The 19,779-nt window shown below is 34.1% G+C and overlaps 1 protein-coding gene across 1 annotated transcript; it reads right to left on the reverse strand.

The window, feature by feature from the left end:
- Nucleotides 1-861: 861 nt before the first annotated feature.
- TOR (target of rapamycin) lies at nt 862-16,701 on the reverse strand. The gene is made up of 55 exons (XM_079045918.1): nt 16,281-16,701; nt 14,679-15,017; nt 14,509-14,583; nt 14,201-14,373; nt 14,006-14,104; nt 13,767-13,926; nt 13,524-13,667; nt 12,591-12,760; nt 12,306-12,510; nt 11,312-11,497; nt 11,086-11,238; nt 10,865-10,986; nt 10,674-10,773; nt 10,469-10,567; nt 10,256-10,386; nt 10,067-10,169; nt 9,797-9,979; nt 9,619-9,711; nt 9,383-9,517; nt 9,209-9,307; nt 8,965-9,127; nt 8,762-8,886; nt 8,621-8,673; nt 8,410-8,533; nt 8,140-8,316; nt 7,879-8,031; nt 7,663-7,815; nt 7,496-7,567; nt 7,278-7,412; nt 7,142-7,203; nt 6,961-7,058; nt 6,743-6,852; nt 6,474-6,647; nt 6,324-6,389; nt 6,175-6,243; nt 5,833-6,084; nt 5,620-5,748; nt 5,378-5,540; nt 5,072-5,286; nt 4,762-4,968; nt 4,569-4,682; nt 4,272-4,475; nt 4,101-4,181; nt 3,922-3,996; nt 3,402-3,468; nt 3,158-3,318; nt 2,898-3,071; nt 2,689-2,817; nt 2,484-2,567; nt 2,294-2,355; nt 2,120-2,192; nt 1,890-2,024; nt 1,621-1,794; nt 1,266-1,528; nt 862-1,172 (listed from the first exon to the last, which is right to left on the reverse strand). The coding sequence occupies exons 1-55, from the start codon at nt 16,398-16,400 to the stop codon at nt 1,154-1,156; spliced, it is 7,404 nt and encodes a 2,467-aa protein (XP_078902044.1). The 5' UTR covers nt 16,401-16,701; the 3' UTR covers nt 862-1,153.
- Nucleotides 16,702-19,779: the final 3,078 nt, after the last annotated feature.

Below are 19,779 nucleotides of genomic sequence, written 5' to 3' on the forward strand. Positions count from 1 at the left end.
CTCCTTATGTTGTGTATTCATTTAGTTTAGACACACCTCAAAAAAATTCCTTTATTCTTTCTTGTGTTCTAGCGTTCTACGTTTTTCATACTTTGGTCTTAATTTTTGTGGTAACTTCTAAATATTTTATATTTCATGTTACATATTCTCCTTTTTTTTTCTTAGGCGGCATCAAATCGATCTTATATTTGGTGGTTCTCATTGTCGGGGTGGGGGTGTCCTCGAATGTTGACAAAGTTGTCAAACCACGAATCAAATACGACGTTGCACCCAAATCAAAGCCATATTATGGGCATTTCAAGAATGATTTTTTTTTAGTGAAATAATGATAAAAAAAGGTTGCAATTATGGGAAACCATAAAACATGAAACATTAATGTTACTTTCTATAGCTAAACATATAAACCGTTGATACTTTATTAACTATCAAGGAATCGTATAGCTGAGATATATATATTGAATTGTAATCAGATAGTTTTAGTTGAAAAGTAGAGTAGGAGTTTCTTAGGTGTTTTACCTCACTAAGAAAACAAGTGTTTGCATTCTTTTGCAATACAAAAGATGTCAACTTAGTAAAAGCCTTTGCGCATAATCTATATTAGAAAAGATAACATAAACACATAAACCTCGTGTTTTTTAGATATTTTGAAAATCTGTTTTTGCCTAGCGTATAAGATTTCAAATATGCCTTGAACATAATTTGGCATTTTGAAAATCGAGATAATGACTTCACTTAGAGATAGATGTCAACAATCGGATTAGTTGTTTGCAGACCAAAAACGTAGCCTTTTTATCTTTCATTTTATGTTTCAAATATTACCTTTTATGTTTGTAACTAGAAACATATATCGCACCAATCATGTAAATGTAACTGTCCCAAAGATCTGAAATTATTATTACCAACATAAACATTTAACTGAAATGAATTGGTGTTTAGGTTACTACTACCCCTCCCTAAAAAATCCCAAACTCGATCTATCGTTATATACATAGGGATTGATTAAAATTACGATTAAGCCAAGCCCCCCACTTCACCTTACATGATGCTTCTATACATAAATTACAGGAGCCAAGACAAGACAAGACCTAATAAAGTTATGTACAGATGCACGCACATCTTCCATATCTACAACATCCCAGTTTTTCTTTTCTTTTTACCAGAACGGACACCACCTGCAAATATCCGAATGAATTTTGTAGGCTAAATTAAATGCAATAAGTTAAATTTATTTGTGTGTTATATGGAAATGGAAATGGAAATGATACCCGACGTAATTCTGGCACAAATTTTCATGAGAAGTGGCTTGTAAAATGAGCTTTTGAACTTGTAACTTAACAGATAAACCATGATCCACTTCACGGGCATCACCAGAAGAAAGTAAAGTAGTGCTGTCTGGTGCAGGCTGGAGGGTGGTGGTGGTTGGTGCTGTTGAAAAATCACGCCCCGTCAGTTTGTTACTCATACGCGCCATAACCACCACTGCACGCTCGTTCAGCACCTCGTTTGCATCACCAAGTTGATGCACAGCCTACACAAAATAAAATCAATCATAATTATTTTCTTTTAATTTTTAATTTCTCATTGGAAATTACTCAGAAAGGAAAGAAGAAAACAAATCACCTGTAAAAGCTCCCTTTCGCGAACACCGCGTTGTGGTTGTTGCATATGATTTGGAGCGGCTTCTTCGCCGTTTACAGCAGGTTGGGCATTTGTGCTGCTTGCTAGGGTTGACATTTGTGTCACTTCATTGAAGTTGAAAAGACGCCAATTTATAAGTGGGTCATGAACAAATGCCTGAAACCCAACTCAAAACAAACAACCATATCCATATCATCATCATTATCCAATCAAGAGAGAGAGAGAGAGAGAGAGAGAGAGGTAAATGGTACCTCCATCATAGCCATGACACTGTCTTTATTGGTTCGAAGAACTTGCATCACATTTTCACAAGTTGAACGGAAATTCCCTTCAAGTCCACTAACTTCCATAGCTTTTACAAGCATTCTAGTCAAACGGAAAGGAACCTGCAAACACATACAGATATGGGGTTGAAGTCGTGGATCCATGGATAAATGACTAAGTAACAAAAAACAAATAAAATATTTTTCGAGGACTCTACTTTTTCAGGAAACTTCTCACGATTCATGGAGGCTTCAAAGCAATCCCCAAAATCAATATGCAAGATCTTCCCACTATACATTCAACAAAATTCAGATACTCATTAATAATATATCTAATAGTTAAAATTATTATATTATATTATAAAGTATTTATTTATGAGATAGATAGATACCTGCCACGATGCAGCATAAGATTGCTGGGGTGCCGATCACCCAACCCAAGAAGGTAACCAACCTGTAATGTATGGAACAAGGTGGTAAATAATGGAATCAACTTTTTATGTTATAATTAGAAAGAAAAAAAAAAGCTTATTAAACTGTAAGTAACTAGTTAATTTATTATTTACAAAAAATCATACATACCATACTCATGACAGCCAAGCTTCTAGTGTAATTAGTCCTCCTGTCCAGCCACACTTCTGAAGTTCGACTTTTTAACCAAAGCACCTTCAAACATACATTGAAAAGAAAAGTTTCAATCATAAAGATAAGAAATTATGCATGCATATTCCTGTTTCAATCTCAACAACTGGATATATCATTATCATATATAGAAAGATGTGCATACCCTTGCCAAGTCATTTCCTTCAGTATTATCAAGAGCGTACTCAAACACCTCCACTTTAGCTACAAGTGGCAAGTGATCGTAATCTGGAGCAAAACTAAGCATATATTTATGCTCTTGATTCAACGTGATCTACACAACAACAACCAATAAGAAGACATTATTTATAATACAGCCAGAAAAGCAAAGGGAGAGAAAGAGAGAGTAAAAACCTTTCGGGTATCCCTGTACTCTCGGATGAGTTGGTGGAGGGTGTCACAATTAGGGACCCACTCAATTAACCCACTGTTGGGAGACAAAGGAATGACCTCATATCGTTGAATGGAAAGATCTTTTTCTGCAGTCTTTCTCGAATTCTCCAGCAGAGTATTTACTAAACCAAACAGCTGATCATGGAACAAGTATTAAGAAACTGCAACTCAGAATAGAAAGAAAAAGAAATTAATGAAAAAGTCAAAAAAAAAAAACCAACCTGCATGACACGTTCATCCTGGCGTAAATCTTCATGTCCTTTGAGCAAAAAAGCATAATCTTTCCCATCACTCCCATGAATTGTCAGTTTTCTGGGTCTCTGTTTGGATGTAATCACAACAAGCTGTGGTGCAAATGATGCAATTGTCACCACTGGTGAATCTGCAAACATATAAATATAAATACGTATGTAGAATTATATTACTCATCATTCAAAACATATAAATATAATATAATTATTATACCTGCACAATACGTTCCAGGAACAGCAAGCTCTAAGTCGCGACACTCTACTAATTCTGGAGAAACTGACTGCATTTACACAAAAGGAAAACAATCAAACACCAACTTTGAGTATTCCTTCCTTCATATTGTAAAAAGAAGCCACAAACCACAACTCATTATATATATATATATATATATATATATATATATATATATATAATACTTACTAGGGTTAAATGCAAGAAATAGTGATTGTACTTTCATTGATTTGTTTATTTTAGCGTTATACTTTAATGTCTACCTATTACACCATTATATTTTGAAAAATCCACACAATTATAGCAATGTCATTCAATATAAGGCAATTCACTGCTATAATTCGGTAGATTTTTTAAAGTACAATGCTGTAATAAGTAGAAAAAAAAAAGTGAAAATACAATGCTGTAATAGGAAGGAATGAAAGGAGGATGAGATAATAACTGGATAGAATTAGCATTGCTGTAATTTACATTTTATAAATGCATGAAATAAGTTACTTGCCTGCAGGTCTAGTGTTGTAAGAGATTGAAGCTGCTTATCTATCCTTCTAAAGACATGATAGTACAGATCCCAGGCCTTAAGAAAAAAACACACATTTAAATGATGAAGATATGAGATTCTGTTATTCAAGATGATGCACTTAGAAAAATATTATAGAGATATAAAGATTCATTGTGTACCCGAGTAAGCTCAGCGTCTTTTCCGGTTCTCTTATATTCCATGCAACACTCATACGCCTCCAATAGCTCATGATGATATGTCTGAAATTTTATAAAGAGACACCAATCAGTATAATATTTTGACAACATGTGAATTTTGATAATATGATGTAAAAGAATATCTGAAGTGACCTGAATAAAAGCTTTCTCTTTTATGGTTGTGTTGTTTCTCATGGCACCTTCTTCAAGCATTTCATGCAATGGCTCTAAAACCTTAAGCATTCCCTCAACATTATGTTCACCAAAATACAAGCGACTAGCTTCTTCAAGTGCCTCATGCCACATTTCATGCCAAAGAATTGCAACCCTAATCAACTCCTCTGATACAAGTTGTGCCTTCACATACACAAATCAAGTTGTCAGCTAAAAACCCTAAACCCCAAATTAGTCAACAGTCATTGACTCATTATTATTAAGTTATTATTTCACCTGATCCACCAACAGACCACTGTGTTGCCTCACTTTGTCAACCACTTCCTGAGCTGCAGCTTTACGCAGATTGCTTATTGATTTACAGGCGACAAGAAGAGGGTACATAAGAGCCTGAAATGGATTTTAAAACAGGTAAGTCTACATGGTGTTTTATGTTCTAAAAGGGTAAAAAAGGAAAAACAGAACAGACCTGTGGATGGCTTTGTCCTATGCGAACGAGAAGAGATTGTATCAACTCTCTCACAGCATGATTATTTGAGTGGATTCTTGCAATGATCTGAGGTAAAACAACCAACCATGTGTTGATGTTAACATGTGAAAATCCTCTTTGTAGTGCTGTTTGAACCTCAGCAGTAGCTCCATGGTTGAACCACAAAGTGAGAAGACGAAGGATGTCCTGAAAAAATCAGAAAAGTGAACTCATAAACATTAAAGAATAAAGATAAATGAAAAACAATGGACTTTCCTGATTCCAATATATGAAATTTATAACGACTCACCTGCAAGCTATCATCTACACCCTTTGCATGTGCTGCACAGGCTATAGAATGAAAGTAGCCAGTGACTGCAGCCACTACGAATTGTGCAGCAAAATTAGGAAGGCCTCTCACTGTATAATGAGACATCACTGCTGTATTGAAAAGAGCCCATGTATGCCATGCTTTTGCCCACTTTGTGGCACAATGAGTCGCATGCCTGAACGAGCTCAGAATTTCTAGAAAACAGAATTTATAAATATCATCAGAAGAGACAATAATCACATGTAAAAAAAAAAAAAAAAAAAAAAACTCAAATTTTGTAACTACCTTGTATAGAATCATCATCAAGACCAGGGGAAAGAGCCCATTGCCATGCCCCGAGTTTCAGATATACACGTGCCATAAGTGATACATTTGGAACACCTCCAAAGCCAGTTGGTGTAGTCGATACTTGAAGACCAGATGTACTTGAAAGCTCTATCGCTAGATCCTATCAAAGAAGTAAAAAAATAAGATGATTATTACTTATAATTTATAAAATTACCTAAAGTGAAAATGATTAAACCTACCTGCAACCTAGCAAAAGCTTCTTTACGCTTTTGGTCCTCCCCAAGAGACCACTGGTATTTTAGGTATGCAAGCATTACTTGTGGGGGCCCGTGGTATCGTACAGTTTCAGGAGTTGTTTCAGGGTCAAACTATTCAAAATAGTAATGAATTACAGATTTGACATCTGAATGTCTGATTTTAAGATTAAATAAACAAAAAATTTAAATACGAACCTGTAAGAGTTTAATTAAAGTGGATTTGGCTTGACTAATCCTACTGCTTTTTCGGCAAAGTGAAGCAAATTTCAACCAGGTTTCACTATCTTCTGTAGGAGGCAATACAAGTGACCTAACTACCAAAAGAGCTTGCCAAACCTCAACATTTCGTTTTGTGCCTTTAATGCGTTCATTCCACATGTTACGAATGAGTGATCTTCTCCCCTCAGCAACAGAGTTGCCAACTGGAAGAGTACAGTAATCGATGACCTGTCACAAACAAGAATAACATGAATATGATGATCCTTTAGAACAGAAATTTCATTAAATCAGCAAAAGGATTAAAGGAAATATGAATACCTCTTCTAACTCAGACAGCTGTTGAATACGGACCATATTGCTGTAGGCTCGTTCATAGCTCTCAAGAACCTACACATTTTAACATAGTCAGCACACACAAGGGTTTAGGGTTTGATGTTGGAAATTGGAAATTGGAAATGGAAACTAACCAAAGCAGCAAGCTCAGTTGCCAAACACTTCCTTGCTCTTTCAACATATTCACGTGCTTCATCATACTGTAAAATCAAAAAAGTTAAAAAAGATATCCAAAGTTCCAAACATACAATTACAAGTGAAGAAATCCAGATTCCAAACAATACCTTTCCTCTACGAACTAAAAGAACAGCCCTGAAGAATGTCCCATTGCTGCCACCATCACCTGTGGCAGCGGTGTTCCCTAACACCCTGAGTTTAGTTTCATCACCATCATCCAGTTTAGATACATACTCAGCCATCTGATCCCACTCCCCCATGTTCCAAGCAGCATTAGCAGCCTGAGCCAAGGACAAAATGGTAAATATTATCGCATAAGCAATCAAAGATGCTTGAGTGTTGAGAGTTGAGAGAGATATAAATTATGAGCACAGACCATTGGTGCCATTTCTAATCGAGCAGCTGGCTCAGCAGGTGTCCAATATTCCCTACATAGATTGTTAAGCTCTTCCCAACGAGCTAATGCAGCAAGACTCCTCATTCGACCTAATAATGAACAAACATTTTAAGTAATTACCTTGAAATGATAATATATATATATATATATAAATATTATGATTTATGACACCATGGTATGGTATATTTGAATAATACCTAGTGTAGCATCTAAGATAAGATGTTGACTTGTTGCTTGAGCAGATTTTGCAGTGTATGCTTTAAGAGCATCATCCCACCGTTGCAGTTTTTCATACCTTGTATTTGGAAGCAACATAACTATTTAATAACTTGAGAAAATAAGAAAATGTAAATGATTTTAGGGTCCCGGATAAAATACCATGATTCCTTCAGTTGTACATCCAAACGCTGTTGAGCGTAGGTCAATATCCCAACTGCAGCCTAAATTAATATTAGAATATTAGTATATGAAAGACCAAAGTAGTAGAACCACAGTGGATATTATATATATTCACCTCATGCTGATGTAACTGGTTATTAATATGAATGAGTGCTTCAACTACAGCAACAGGGTTGGCATCCATCTTCTTGGAAAGTGCACCTTCAAATTCCATCTCTTTATAATGCAAAGCCTTGGCAAATGCTCGACACTGCAACAAAAAAAGATCATATAAACAAAACAATGCCTTAAAAATGAGAAGTTTATACATCACAAGTTTGCAAGACATCTCACCTTTTCAGCAAGAGCACCAAGGAGACGAATGTCAATGGGAAGGGGTTTCTCATCATGTTCCATGAACTCTGCCTGTAAAATACATGTTGCAAATTGATAATATGAATCACTAGAGGCACAGAGTCTATATAACTTATAAGTTATAAGCAACTGTTTTTTAGCCATACCAAGTTAAGTAATGTTGCAAGAATTTCAGGGGGTATATTAGGGGAAGAAAATGCCATCTCTAAACTGCGAACAAGGGCTTTTTGACTAGACTCATGAAGTTGTGACCAACAGCTAACAAATCCTGCTGCAAACAGCTCTCGTCCAACAAATGGCTACAAAAAGAAACTAGGGTTACAATCGAATTTATAAAAGATAGCAAATTTTAAAAATGACACCTGTAACTGTGCCAGCCTGGCACATGTTCTTAGAGCTGGAGAAGGTGATTCCTTAAGTAATTCAATGCTGAAATGTCTCATCCATTCTGCCCAATCTTCTTTAGTGCTACGTTGAGAAGCTTCTCCAGCAGCACGCAATCGAGCATCATTAACCTGTGAGAAAAAGTAAAACCATGATTAAGTTATAAAATTTTGTGTTTAACAAGAAAGTATAAGTGGAATATAATATATATATATATATATATATATATATATTAATACCTGATGAACTTTGGGTTGTTTGTGAACATCTTCATAAGGATCATTCTCCATATCACTCAAAGGATCACTAATAACCTCCACAGGAGGCTGGCGGATTGACTTTTGTGCTGCTACACTGGCAACAACTAAAGGTCTACGCCTTTGTAATCGCCCCTCAATCTCTTCAAATTCCTTGTGCTGTAAGTGAAATTTATGTAAAACATTTATATATTTCTAGAATGTAACACGCGATTTTTGTAAGAAATTAAGTAATGATTACAAAATACAAACCCGCAAGCGATGCTTTATGAGAAGTTTGTGAATTGATGGGATGAAAATGGTAAAGTCCTCGCCAAGTGCATGTGCCAAACAACAAAGTGCATCAACTGCATCCTTTCTAAGCTCATCGTTTTTTCTACATACAAGAAAAATGTTTTAAAAGCAAATAAAATTAAAAGTGAAGAGAAATTCATGTTGAGAAAGTAACAAACTAACAACATACCCATCCAATACAAGCTTCAGGTGATGCACGAGTGTTGAAATGTGTCCTGTAACCTAATGAAAAGAAATTGATGGCATTTAGTCAATAATTTATGAAAAATATAATTACTACAAACCCCACAAAAAAAAATCATTCATTAACCTGAACACGAGGGATTAATCTTATCAAGGTTTTTATAGCAGCACGCCTTATGTCAACAGAAGCATCCACTTTAAATAAACGTATGAGGGCAGGAAGAAGTAGATGCATATGTTCATCCAATGTTCCTGTAGACCAAAATTATATAACAATTAACAAATTAGTGAGACTAATTATTATAATTTCCACAATCATATCACACTCACCACCAAAAACTTCCAAGGTGCGAAGAATATCACGGACATAAGTGTAATCATTACACCTTTCAGCATCACTCAGAACTTGAATACAACATGGAAGAATTATAGGAAGATATCTCCTGAATTCATCGTTCAGGGCCAGACAAAGTTGTTCAACTAGGTGCAGGATCTGATCAGAAAGTCAAATTACATTATTGCCCTTTGACACCTGTGCATTGTACAAAAGACAGATAGTAAAAGCACACTTTACCGGGGGTCCATGAACAGGACGATTAGCTGCTGGGAGACTGAATGATGACCATAATTCTGATATTAAAGAAAGCAGCTCGGGTAGATACTTGCGAATGTGCTAGAATAGCAACCAAGAATGGTTAATGATGACGTGGCGTTTAAGGAAATAGTTTTTGTAATCATACAATCCTACCTGGCGCACAATTGAAACGAGAGTTCCAAGCTTCCAAGTTATGAACTCCTTGAGAGTATCTTCACACGTACGAATAGTGTGAAAGAAGTCTGGTAAAACCTTTGGCAAGTAAGGCACACAGCCAAGACCCATTGACTAAAAAAAGATATTAGAAAAATCAATCAAGGGGAAAAAAATAAAAAAGAATCTACAATTATATAATATATATGTATTATGTGTTCTTAAAGTCAACGAACCTTGAAAATAAACATGAGAGATCCAACAACTTTTTGATGATAACTAGAAAGAGAAGGGTCTCTAAGTATCCGAATTAAAGAATTGATAGCAACCTGCAAAAGTAATAAATGTGAATTACACTAAAGGAGTAAAGGTACGACTTCTTTTTATTTTTATTTTTTGGTAAAAAAAACTTACAGTGGAGAAATAATCTTCTGATGTTGCAAATGATGGCCAAAGATCCATTGGCAACTCATCACTAGACTGGATATGTGGGCCCGCATCATTGGTTGTACGGGTCCCATCACCAAGAGGTCCTTGCAAGCTTTGTTGATTGCGCTTATGAACATGAGGATCCAAAGCACCCATTATTCCAAGAACCTAATCATTCATTGTTAACACAGATTTTTTTCAGCATAAATCTATATACATAACATCATTGAAACTAGAAAGCAGTCAAAAACATACCTTAAGAACTTCCCGCCTAGTAGACCATGCCAGCTCACCATTCAACAATTTTAACAGTAAGCCCAGCAACTGTGGGTACTCATTATATGGAGCTATCACATAACTACAAACAAAAGCCAACCAATTTTTGTAAAAAGGGTAAAGTACATTGCAGTGTCACTTGTAATATTGATAAAGATGAATACATACCCTGTGCTTTGTACAACCTGACCAAGAGTTGCAACAGCAACCTCACGTTTAGTAGCAGCAGCTCCATCCAGTAAAGCTTCAACAATTCTTGGCATAAGTTCAGGGATATATTCTCTCATAGCAAAACCACCCTACACATATACAAGTCAGACTCAGCAAATCAAACATTTTACACTTAAGAGAACAAAAAAAAATAATGTAAGAATCTCCTACCACTCTAGCAAGATCTCCCACAGTTACAAGAACACCACTAATGATGCCATTGTTTGCATTCACTCCTGCTGTTCCTTCACATAGTTTAGCCAAAAGCGCCTGAAATATGCCACGTCAGCTTATAGAATAAATAAATATGCAAATATATATATATATATATATATATATATATATGAAAGGTTTGTAAATAGTAAGAGTGTAAGACCTTGTGTATTGGAGCAATATATGGAAGTATAAGTCGTTCACAGCTGCGAATTAAGCAACCTAACAGCTTTGCACTTTCTTCTCGGCATTTGCTATCAGCACTGTTTAAAAAATAAGAGCAATAAAAAGGTCTTTAAATAATATATTATTAAACATTTAAAAGTTAGTGACAAGACAATTGAGTTCTCTCACCTTTGTGCAAGATATGTTAACAACTGAATAAGGTGACGCCGAAGTGCTGGAAAAACATATGCAGGGTTTTTTTCAGATAATCTACCAGCCACTGATATTGCATACTTGCGAACTTGAAGATCCTACCACATATACAGATATATATATATATAAAAAAATAAAAAATAATTAAACATCATTCTCATTTTGAATTAGTTGAATGAGTAACTTGTAATGTATACCTCATCATTTAGAGCAGCAAATATAGCAGTCAAGCTATCAGCTTGAGCTAGAAAGTCATCAAATCCTCCATTTCCATGGAGGGATGAGAAGATTGAGTTCCTCACAGTGACATCAGCGTCTGCTACAGCTGCAATAAGAAGCTTTTCCACAATCTGCAGTGAGAAAATTTACTATTTAATAAAGAGAATAAAAATATTTAATGGAGAATATAGAAACTAATGAAACCTCTTCTATAAGACGTCTTCTTTTGCCACCAGCTCGACTGGATCTACTGGGACTGAAGGTAGTAATTGAGAAAGAATTTACAACTAATTTACAGCAGCAAAGAGCAGCATCTTTCCTTGTGGCTCCATCATCATCTTCCAAATAAACTACAACTGATTCTCTTGCAAATTCAAGAAGATCATGGCCCTACATCAACATGCATGAAATTGTAATGCTAAATTGAATAAACTACACTTTTTCTCCCTGACTATACCTGATTTTTGCAATTTTTATAACTAATTTGTGAATTATGTTTTAAGAGCAATTATACAAATCTTGAATGCACCTTGATTAGCAAAAGCATTAATTAAAAAGTATGATTGTATCAATTTTAAAAATGTTGCAAAAGGAATATATATATATATATATATATATATATATATATATATATATATATATGGACATAAAATGTTTACAGAAGAAGATATTGGCCCTAAAAGATTATAGTTTTAAAGTATAGTAAAATTCAGAATAATCATATTATCGACTTATAAGTTAATACTTATACCTTTGTCGGTAGTGAGGTGGTAGAACAAAATAACACATAGAATAAATAAACAAATAATATATTTTATAACAGAAAGCTATACTAATATATAAATTATATATTAACAAATAATTCAATTTACAATATACGCTAAATGTACTATAACTTTCAGAAATAATATGAACATATAAAATGTTATACAACTTAATTAAAAAAACAAAAAGAAGATTGATAAATTGGTCCCTGAGGTATACTGTTTTTTCAGTTTTGGTCCAAGGACAAAATGGTCATTTTAAAACTTTTAACAGCTAGGTTGTTAACTTAGCCGACACATGGACCAAATGTGTAAGGAAACTCCAAAATAAGAAGCAAATTTGCATGAGAAAACTTTTAGGGAGCAAAATTGCAAGAATAAATGTATTTTAGTTGAGAAGATTTGTTTTGGTTATTGAAGAGCTGAAATAGTACCATGAAATTGAATCGTGCAAGTGTTTGTAATGCAAGCTGCTCCAAAGCAGATCCAGTAAGTTCTGACATTTGTTGCATGTTGTTAGCCATGTTTGCTCTACTTGGAGTTGCAGATGCCCCTGTGTGGGTATTTTGGGGTTTTGAAAGAACTACTGAAATGCTTTCAAGCAACCGATCTTGGATTGTAGGCAGCAATGATGGAATGCTGAGAGCCACATTGTTATGATTATCTCATCAAAAAAGCAAAATTACAATAACACCCCTTGGAAGTTGAAACTGGTATACCTGATGGTAATCTGCTCAAGTGATTCCACTAGTACTGAAGAAAGACCAGCTGAAAACATGGCGTCCAAAAGACTGCAGACATGAGTTTCCATGGCGGGACCCATGGCTTTTGCTATGTTTCCAACACAAGCTAATGCCTCAAGAGAGGGTCTTCCTCTACGAGGGGCAATCTGTAATTTCACCAAGTATCAATATATTTTGCTTTTGGAATTTCCAAACAAACAAAAAGGAATGCTTAAAACTGGTCAGTTAAAGAGCATCCACAATAGGAAAGCGTTTTTGTGCCACATCAGCACCAACTCAACAAGGTAAAAACCAGTAAATCTTTTTTTCACTGAGCTTATTTACGGGTCCTACCAATTTCAATTTATATCATTTTTTGATACTAATCAATATAACTGAAATCAAATGTAAATAACTATGTAATTTCTCATTATAGACAAGAAAATTAGTACATACAAATTTTAATTTTAATCTAATTATTCTACACATACTTGGGAGTTGGGATTAGATTAAACTAAATAGATAGTGTATTTTTTACTACAGAACAACAAATAAAAATACATTTTATATATTTCTAAAAGTTACCAAACTTGTACCTTTTTCTTATTTATATTTTAGTTAAAATTAAAGAAAATACGTTTTATAAGTTATAAAATATTTTAAATATCTATTTTACATTATATTAAACAAAATAACAATTAATAAACTAGAATAATAATAAAAGATAAAAAGAAATACGAAAAAGCTCATGTCAAGCTTGTAAATTTACAAGCCAAATGAGAAAAGCTATGCAATTGAAAAAGCTGTTGTTTGACTTTCATGAGCTATTTGACCGAAATAAGTATAACTAAGCCCCTATTGTAGATGCTCTAAGGGAAGCAACCAGACAAATAAAATAATTTTAAAAATTAAAATAAAAAAAAAACATACTGCTTCACGTAGGTGAGTTGTTATTGTCGGCAAATAGTGGACTAGTTCACCATCCAAAGCACCAGCCATCTCCCCAAGAGCTATAAATCCACTGGCACGTTCAGTTGGTATCTTCAGAACAGCAAGAATATGATTCATGCATATCTGTTTGTTTACCAAAGATAAAGATTAAATTTTTCTTTAAAAAAAAAAAAAAAAAAAAAACACAATGTAACAATGATTTTGAGGAAAGATTTGACTAACTGTAAGATAATTTGTCACGAATCGATCACGTAGAAAATGTGCAATCCGGGGAAGCAAAGAAGTTATACTGAGACGAACAAGGGGATTCCTATGTTCTAGATATCTAAGAACAATTTCTGCAACCTCTCTGTATCTTGACATCATGAATTCACCTGTATTTCTGTTTCATGGAAAAAGTTTATTCAAACAATTAGGGTTCATTAACTTAATCCATCTTTTTCAACTGAAAACAAACCAACCTCAAGAGTTCACCAACTGCAAGAAGAGAACCATGTATACTATGTACAGAAGCATTCTTCCCTAATCCATCTTGTGTTGCCTCAAACATACGATAATACCTATCAACATCAACATATGTTAATAGATAGATCATAAAATAAGGATTTGAAAAGATTTGAAGTCTTTGTAATTTGTAAATGAACTAAGCTACTAACCACTGCACACGCCAACGTGTCTCTCGTTTTTCAATAACACGAAGGCAAGCACGCAATGCCTCAACTGCCCTTTCCCTAACAGCTAATGTTGGATCCCTCAATGCCACCCAAATAGCATCCACAAATTCAGGCACATGAACATTGAAAACTGTAGAAGCATTCTCAGCCATTTCCTGATACAATATGCAAATAACACACATATGATCACCAAAACTAGCATTACCATACCTTAACCTTACTTTCACAATTCACAAAATATTGTAAAAAATGCAGTTTTTGGGTTAAAAAGCAATGCAGTTTCATAATACCTTTAAGATTAGGACAGCAGCAAAGCGGCGATACTCAACTCTATCACCACCAAGCCATTTTAAGGCATTTTTAACCTGTGATGATAATATGATACAAGTACTAAAGTTATTACAAGTGAAATTAAAAAGAAAAATGTAATTGAAGAAGGATAGGGATAGGGGGTAGACACCTGGCATTCCACCTCATCTGCAGTCATGGCTCCACCAGCTCTGGCTAAATGGCCAAGAACTTTACTAGCAAGGATTAAAATTTCTGGGTCCCGCTTTGTATCGAATACAATACGCATGTAATTAGAAAACTTGGAAACTTTTGTCCCACTTTCCCCAAGTCTCAAGTCTATCAATTCATCAGTAGCCCTTAAAGCTCCTAAATTGTCAGCAACGTCATTGCTTTCTAGAAGACTAGTGATTCGATCATATAATTGGTCCATGAAACGAGAAAAGGCTTCGCCACTAAGAGCACGTGCTTCTTCTTCAACATGTCTTCTTAAAGCAAAAGCAGAACCATCCTGTCATTGAACAATATCAAGATATTAAGTACTCAATATGATAAAAAGTAAAAACCTTGAAAATGCAAATTAACTATCTCTCTCTTGAAAAGCATCTTCATTGGTGAATAATAGTGAAGCTACATTTATTGGCCTAAGCACGTGTTGAATTGACTTGTCAAAAACAATTATTAGTTTAGGTTTCTTCAAGAACACTTATTCGCAATTATTATGTCGTAATTTGTTAAAAACATTAATTACCATGTTCGAATTTCGAAATATAGCATGCATTGAACTCTTTTGCACTTTAAGATAAAATTTGAATTGAAAAAAGGCCATCATAAATGCTAGTCTAAAATAAGAAAAGCAGATGATTCAAAACCGTTAAAGAGTCTACTAGGCAATATACCAAATAATATTTCTATTCTCCCTTGCTCATTGTTCAGAAACAAATGCATATTCTAACTTTTTAATGCTTACTTATCAGTTATCCCACTCAAGCATTAACTTTCTTACAGAAAAGGAAAATTGTGTCGCAAAACAAACGTATAACTTTGTAGTTTACACTTGTTAATCAAGACTACAAACTAAGCAACTTTTTTAGTTTTCATGTCACAAGTTGATTATCATTGATACACCCATTTAGCATACTAAATAATCTTCACAAGATAAGGCATTATCCTACCAACATTGTTTGAATCAACAAAACAGCAACAGATTTTTAGATAATTGGTGGACTTTGGTTCACAACGGTAACATTTATGCTCTTTTCCAAATCTGTTAATCCAATGCATTGATAAATTGAACTTTATCAAGGTCACATTCGCATTTCAACTAGTTATGCTAAATAAATGTCCAACACCCAAATTTGTTTGCCCCACCCGTTATATAAATTTTCTCAATCATTGTAAACCTAGATCAGAAAACCAAGATGATACTCGATTCTCAGTCCCATTGCAGGATCCACCCAGCCCCAGAATTAAGTCCACTCTCGAATTTAAATTGTGAAACCTAACACTTGAGAGATTCAAATTACATTGATCTTTTGATTAATGTAGCCCCAATCCCCTTGCAATGTAGTAATGTTTACACTTCAATGCGATTACTTAGTAATTTTCTTGTAAATCAAAACAATTCAAGTTAAAAATGACTCGTTTGTTCTTAAAGTCGAAATTGGATTCGCAATCGGGGTCGGAGAGTGAAAATTAATCAACAAAAAACAACCAAATCCACAGACACGCATAAGAACAATTCGAGAAAATGAAAGCAAACTGTTTGATTAACCTTTGGGGCGCCTCTAGTACAAAGGTCGGCAAGGACTCTGTTAAGAGTTTCGATGTTCCCGGCAGCTGCTGCTGTGGTGGCCGGACCGCCAAAGCGGTATGATTGCGCAGGAGCCGCCATCTCTTCACTGATAGTCTCAGTACTACCCCAAAACCCTAACCCCAACCTTGCGAAGAAGGGGGAAGTTTCTAGGGTGGGCAAACAATTGCCCACCTTGATTGATTTATTTACACAAAAATTCGAAGACTATTGGCGAATAGCGTTCTCCGATGACTGAATTTAGCTTGATCGGAGATCGACGACGATTTTCTTTACCAATTTCATAGGGTTTTCGAAGTGTTCCAGAGCAGTGTCCAGAGAAGGTAGTAGGGGGTGGTGATGCGACGAAATGTTACAGGCAAAAACCCTATTTTTCCTCTCAGAAATCTGAGTTAATGTTGATCGTCATTAAATTTAGTCAAACTTTATATTTTTTTATCAATTCACCCTCGAATATTTGTCACTTGAAATAACTACTTATGATTTAAATGCCGTTAGATAAATTAATGTTAATAAATAAATAAAAAATAAAAATTTATGAGTTAAAATATTTGGAATAATTAATGACCAAAAAACAATTACAAATTTATGTATCCAAATAGAAATTAACCATTTTTTTTAGATGGAAAATAACCACAAATTTTAGAATAGAGACACTATGACTTGTAAAATGTCAAAAATGTGGTATCGCTGTTTAAGGCTTTATTTTGTAATTTTATCACAAAAACTTCATTATGAAACTATAATCCAATATTTCGTATTTTGAAATCTAGCTTAGAACATTATTTCATTAAATGTATCAAATCAAATAAGTTTGTTTACTTAATAATCAATATATATATATATATATATATATATATATATATATAACAAATGAACATACATTAATACAAACAGATGGATCATCCAACATGATAAACCTACAATGTAGATTATGGTTAGATAATAATAAATTTTTAGATTTAACAGCATTAGTAGATACAGGAGCAATTAAAAGTGTTATATCTTATTATCTAGCACCAAAACCATATCATAAAGAGTTATCATATAAATTAATGACAAGAACAATCGAACACAGACTAATAACTATCACACATTATTTAGAACCAACTTTGCAGGTAACTATAGTATGAAATATGATATCCCACGGGTTAATATCAATCCAGAATATGTAAAATCTAATGATTTTATTCTCGGATTAAATTTTATTTTTGCCTTAAATGGCGCTATCACATTAACATGTAATTTTATCACACTTAGTAAACATATATATAGTTTTCCAACACTTAAATATACCAATACATAAGAGTTTGCGCAAAAGCGTGGTGGACAAGGTAAACTAGACTTTTAATAAGGGGGTATGACGGTTTTTTCCGGGTTTACCGTTAAACCATAAACATAATATGAACAAGAATTAAAATCAAGAAGAGTAAACTTACAAGAAGAGTAAACTTACCATGAAAGATGTGAGGGGAGAAGCAATCAGAGTTGTATGTGCAGCAGCAGCTCTCTCTCTTTTTTTTTATGTATAAGGGATATAATATGAAGTACTTGAAAGAACTAGGAATGTAAGAGATAGGCTAAGAGAATCGGAAAGAGAGTATTTAGAGAGACATGAGGGAATTAATAACAACATAATTTTTATTCGTATGAATATTCGATGATTTTTACAATCGTTTACAACCCTTTATATAGGCAAAGGGTAGCGTAAGATTTACAATTACAAAATATTCGATAGACAAAACGTGAAAATACATAAAGTAAAAACTACTGCACACCCTATAGAATGACGGCACATCTATAAAAGTAGGAAATGATAATTCTATACGACAACTATAATAATTCTATACGACAACTATAATTTCATAAATGGCCCTTGAACTTGTTATGTCTTGTCTTATTTTCACAAATGCCCTTGAATTTATTTTAATCTGTTTCTTTGCATCCTTTGTTGAAAAATCATCACTTGCTAAAAGTCCCGATGAGTACTGTCGATAGAAACCGGTGATCCTAGCTTTGTGTCAATCTGTTCTTCACTGTTCATGATATCTTCTAGTCTCAATAGTGTATCTCCTTCACCGCTGAATGGCAAGAGCATATGCCAATTTTTATGAGACCAAATTTGTAAGTAGTGTCCTTCTGCCAGGAGTTTATAGTTTTCCCAACGAAAACTTGCAGGTAGTAAAGGTGTTTTTTTTTTGAGCTGTGCATATATCTTCATTTGAAAGATTCTGTAGAGTTCCAAAATCTATTTCTTGTTTGCATGATAACTTTTTAAGATAACCATGTTGTACTGTTCTTTGGGTGATGAAGATCCTTTTTCTAGCAGGTCTGTATGTATGTTCATCCGCTGCTGGAAAAGAAGAAAAAATTTTGCACCCAATAATTGGACTGATGTTGTGAGAGGCGATGTTTCCGGCTGTTAAAATAATTTTTTCTCCTAATTTATTAAGAAGACTTTTTGTGCTGCTATTGAGGCAGAATTCTAAGTAATCTATCATTCCATTGTGATAAAAATTAATTATTTGTTCCTCTGGCATGTCTGTAGTCTTTAGGTTTATCTGTAACAGGAGTATGGGAGTATCTTCACCTTCATCATTCAATCTTTGGATTACTGTAACTCCTTTATAATTGATTTCTTGAAAAGCAATCTGTACAATCTTTTGCTGTAATTTATATAGAATTGCTGGAAATTCTATACAAATTTTTTGAGACACCATTTGCTCAAATTCTTTAAACTGATCAAGTACTGGTCTCAACGTTTGTCTCCAAGGGAGATCTAAAATGCGAGCTTTAAAACATTCATAGTTTCTGTATATTGTTGTTTTTAATTCTTCATCTTTTTTCTCATTCTTTTGTATAAGCTGTATATTTTTTGCTTCAAGAATTTTTATTTTTTGTTTCAAAATATTATTTTCAATCTGCCTTTGTATATGTTGTGTATCTTTTCCAGATTGCATAAGTTGTTGTTGTAACTTAGCAATAATTTCTTCCTGAGCTTTAATCATTTGCTCTGGACTAGTTTTTGCTATTTTTGAAAATGTTTTCACCTGTTCGGGTTCTATGAAAAAACTGTTTAACCCAAAATGTTCTCGAGCAATATTCATAGCTTCTTGGAAGTTACAACATCCCTTGTAAAGGGGATTTTGACACTGTATATATTTTATGAATGTTGCCCAATTATTAAAAATCCCAACTTTAGTGCCCCTGATGATAACATAATGTGTAAACTTCTTTATTTGTTTTTCAGGGGTCAGTGGTGACTGTTTATGAAAGTAAAAACTTAAAGCATTGAGGATTTGAACTTTAAATGATGAAGCCTGTTGAACTGTCTGAATATGTCATAAGTTGTCTAGCAAACATTGTTGGTCTTCTGTCAAGTTTACTCCAATCATGGGCCTAAACTTTTTACGTTCATTGAAGCAAATTGGTAAAGTGCAGTTACCAAATGTTATAACGG

This window comes from Lactuca virosa, chromosome 4 (assembly GCF_052849685.1).
Source record: "Lactuca virosa cultivar CGN04683 chromosome 4, Lactuca_virosa_CGN04683_v6, whole genome shotgun sequence".
NCBI classification, from domain to species: Eukaryota; Viridiplantae; Streptophyta; class Magnoliopsida; order Asterales; family Asteraceae; genus Lactuca; species Lactuca virosa.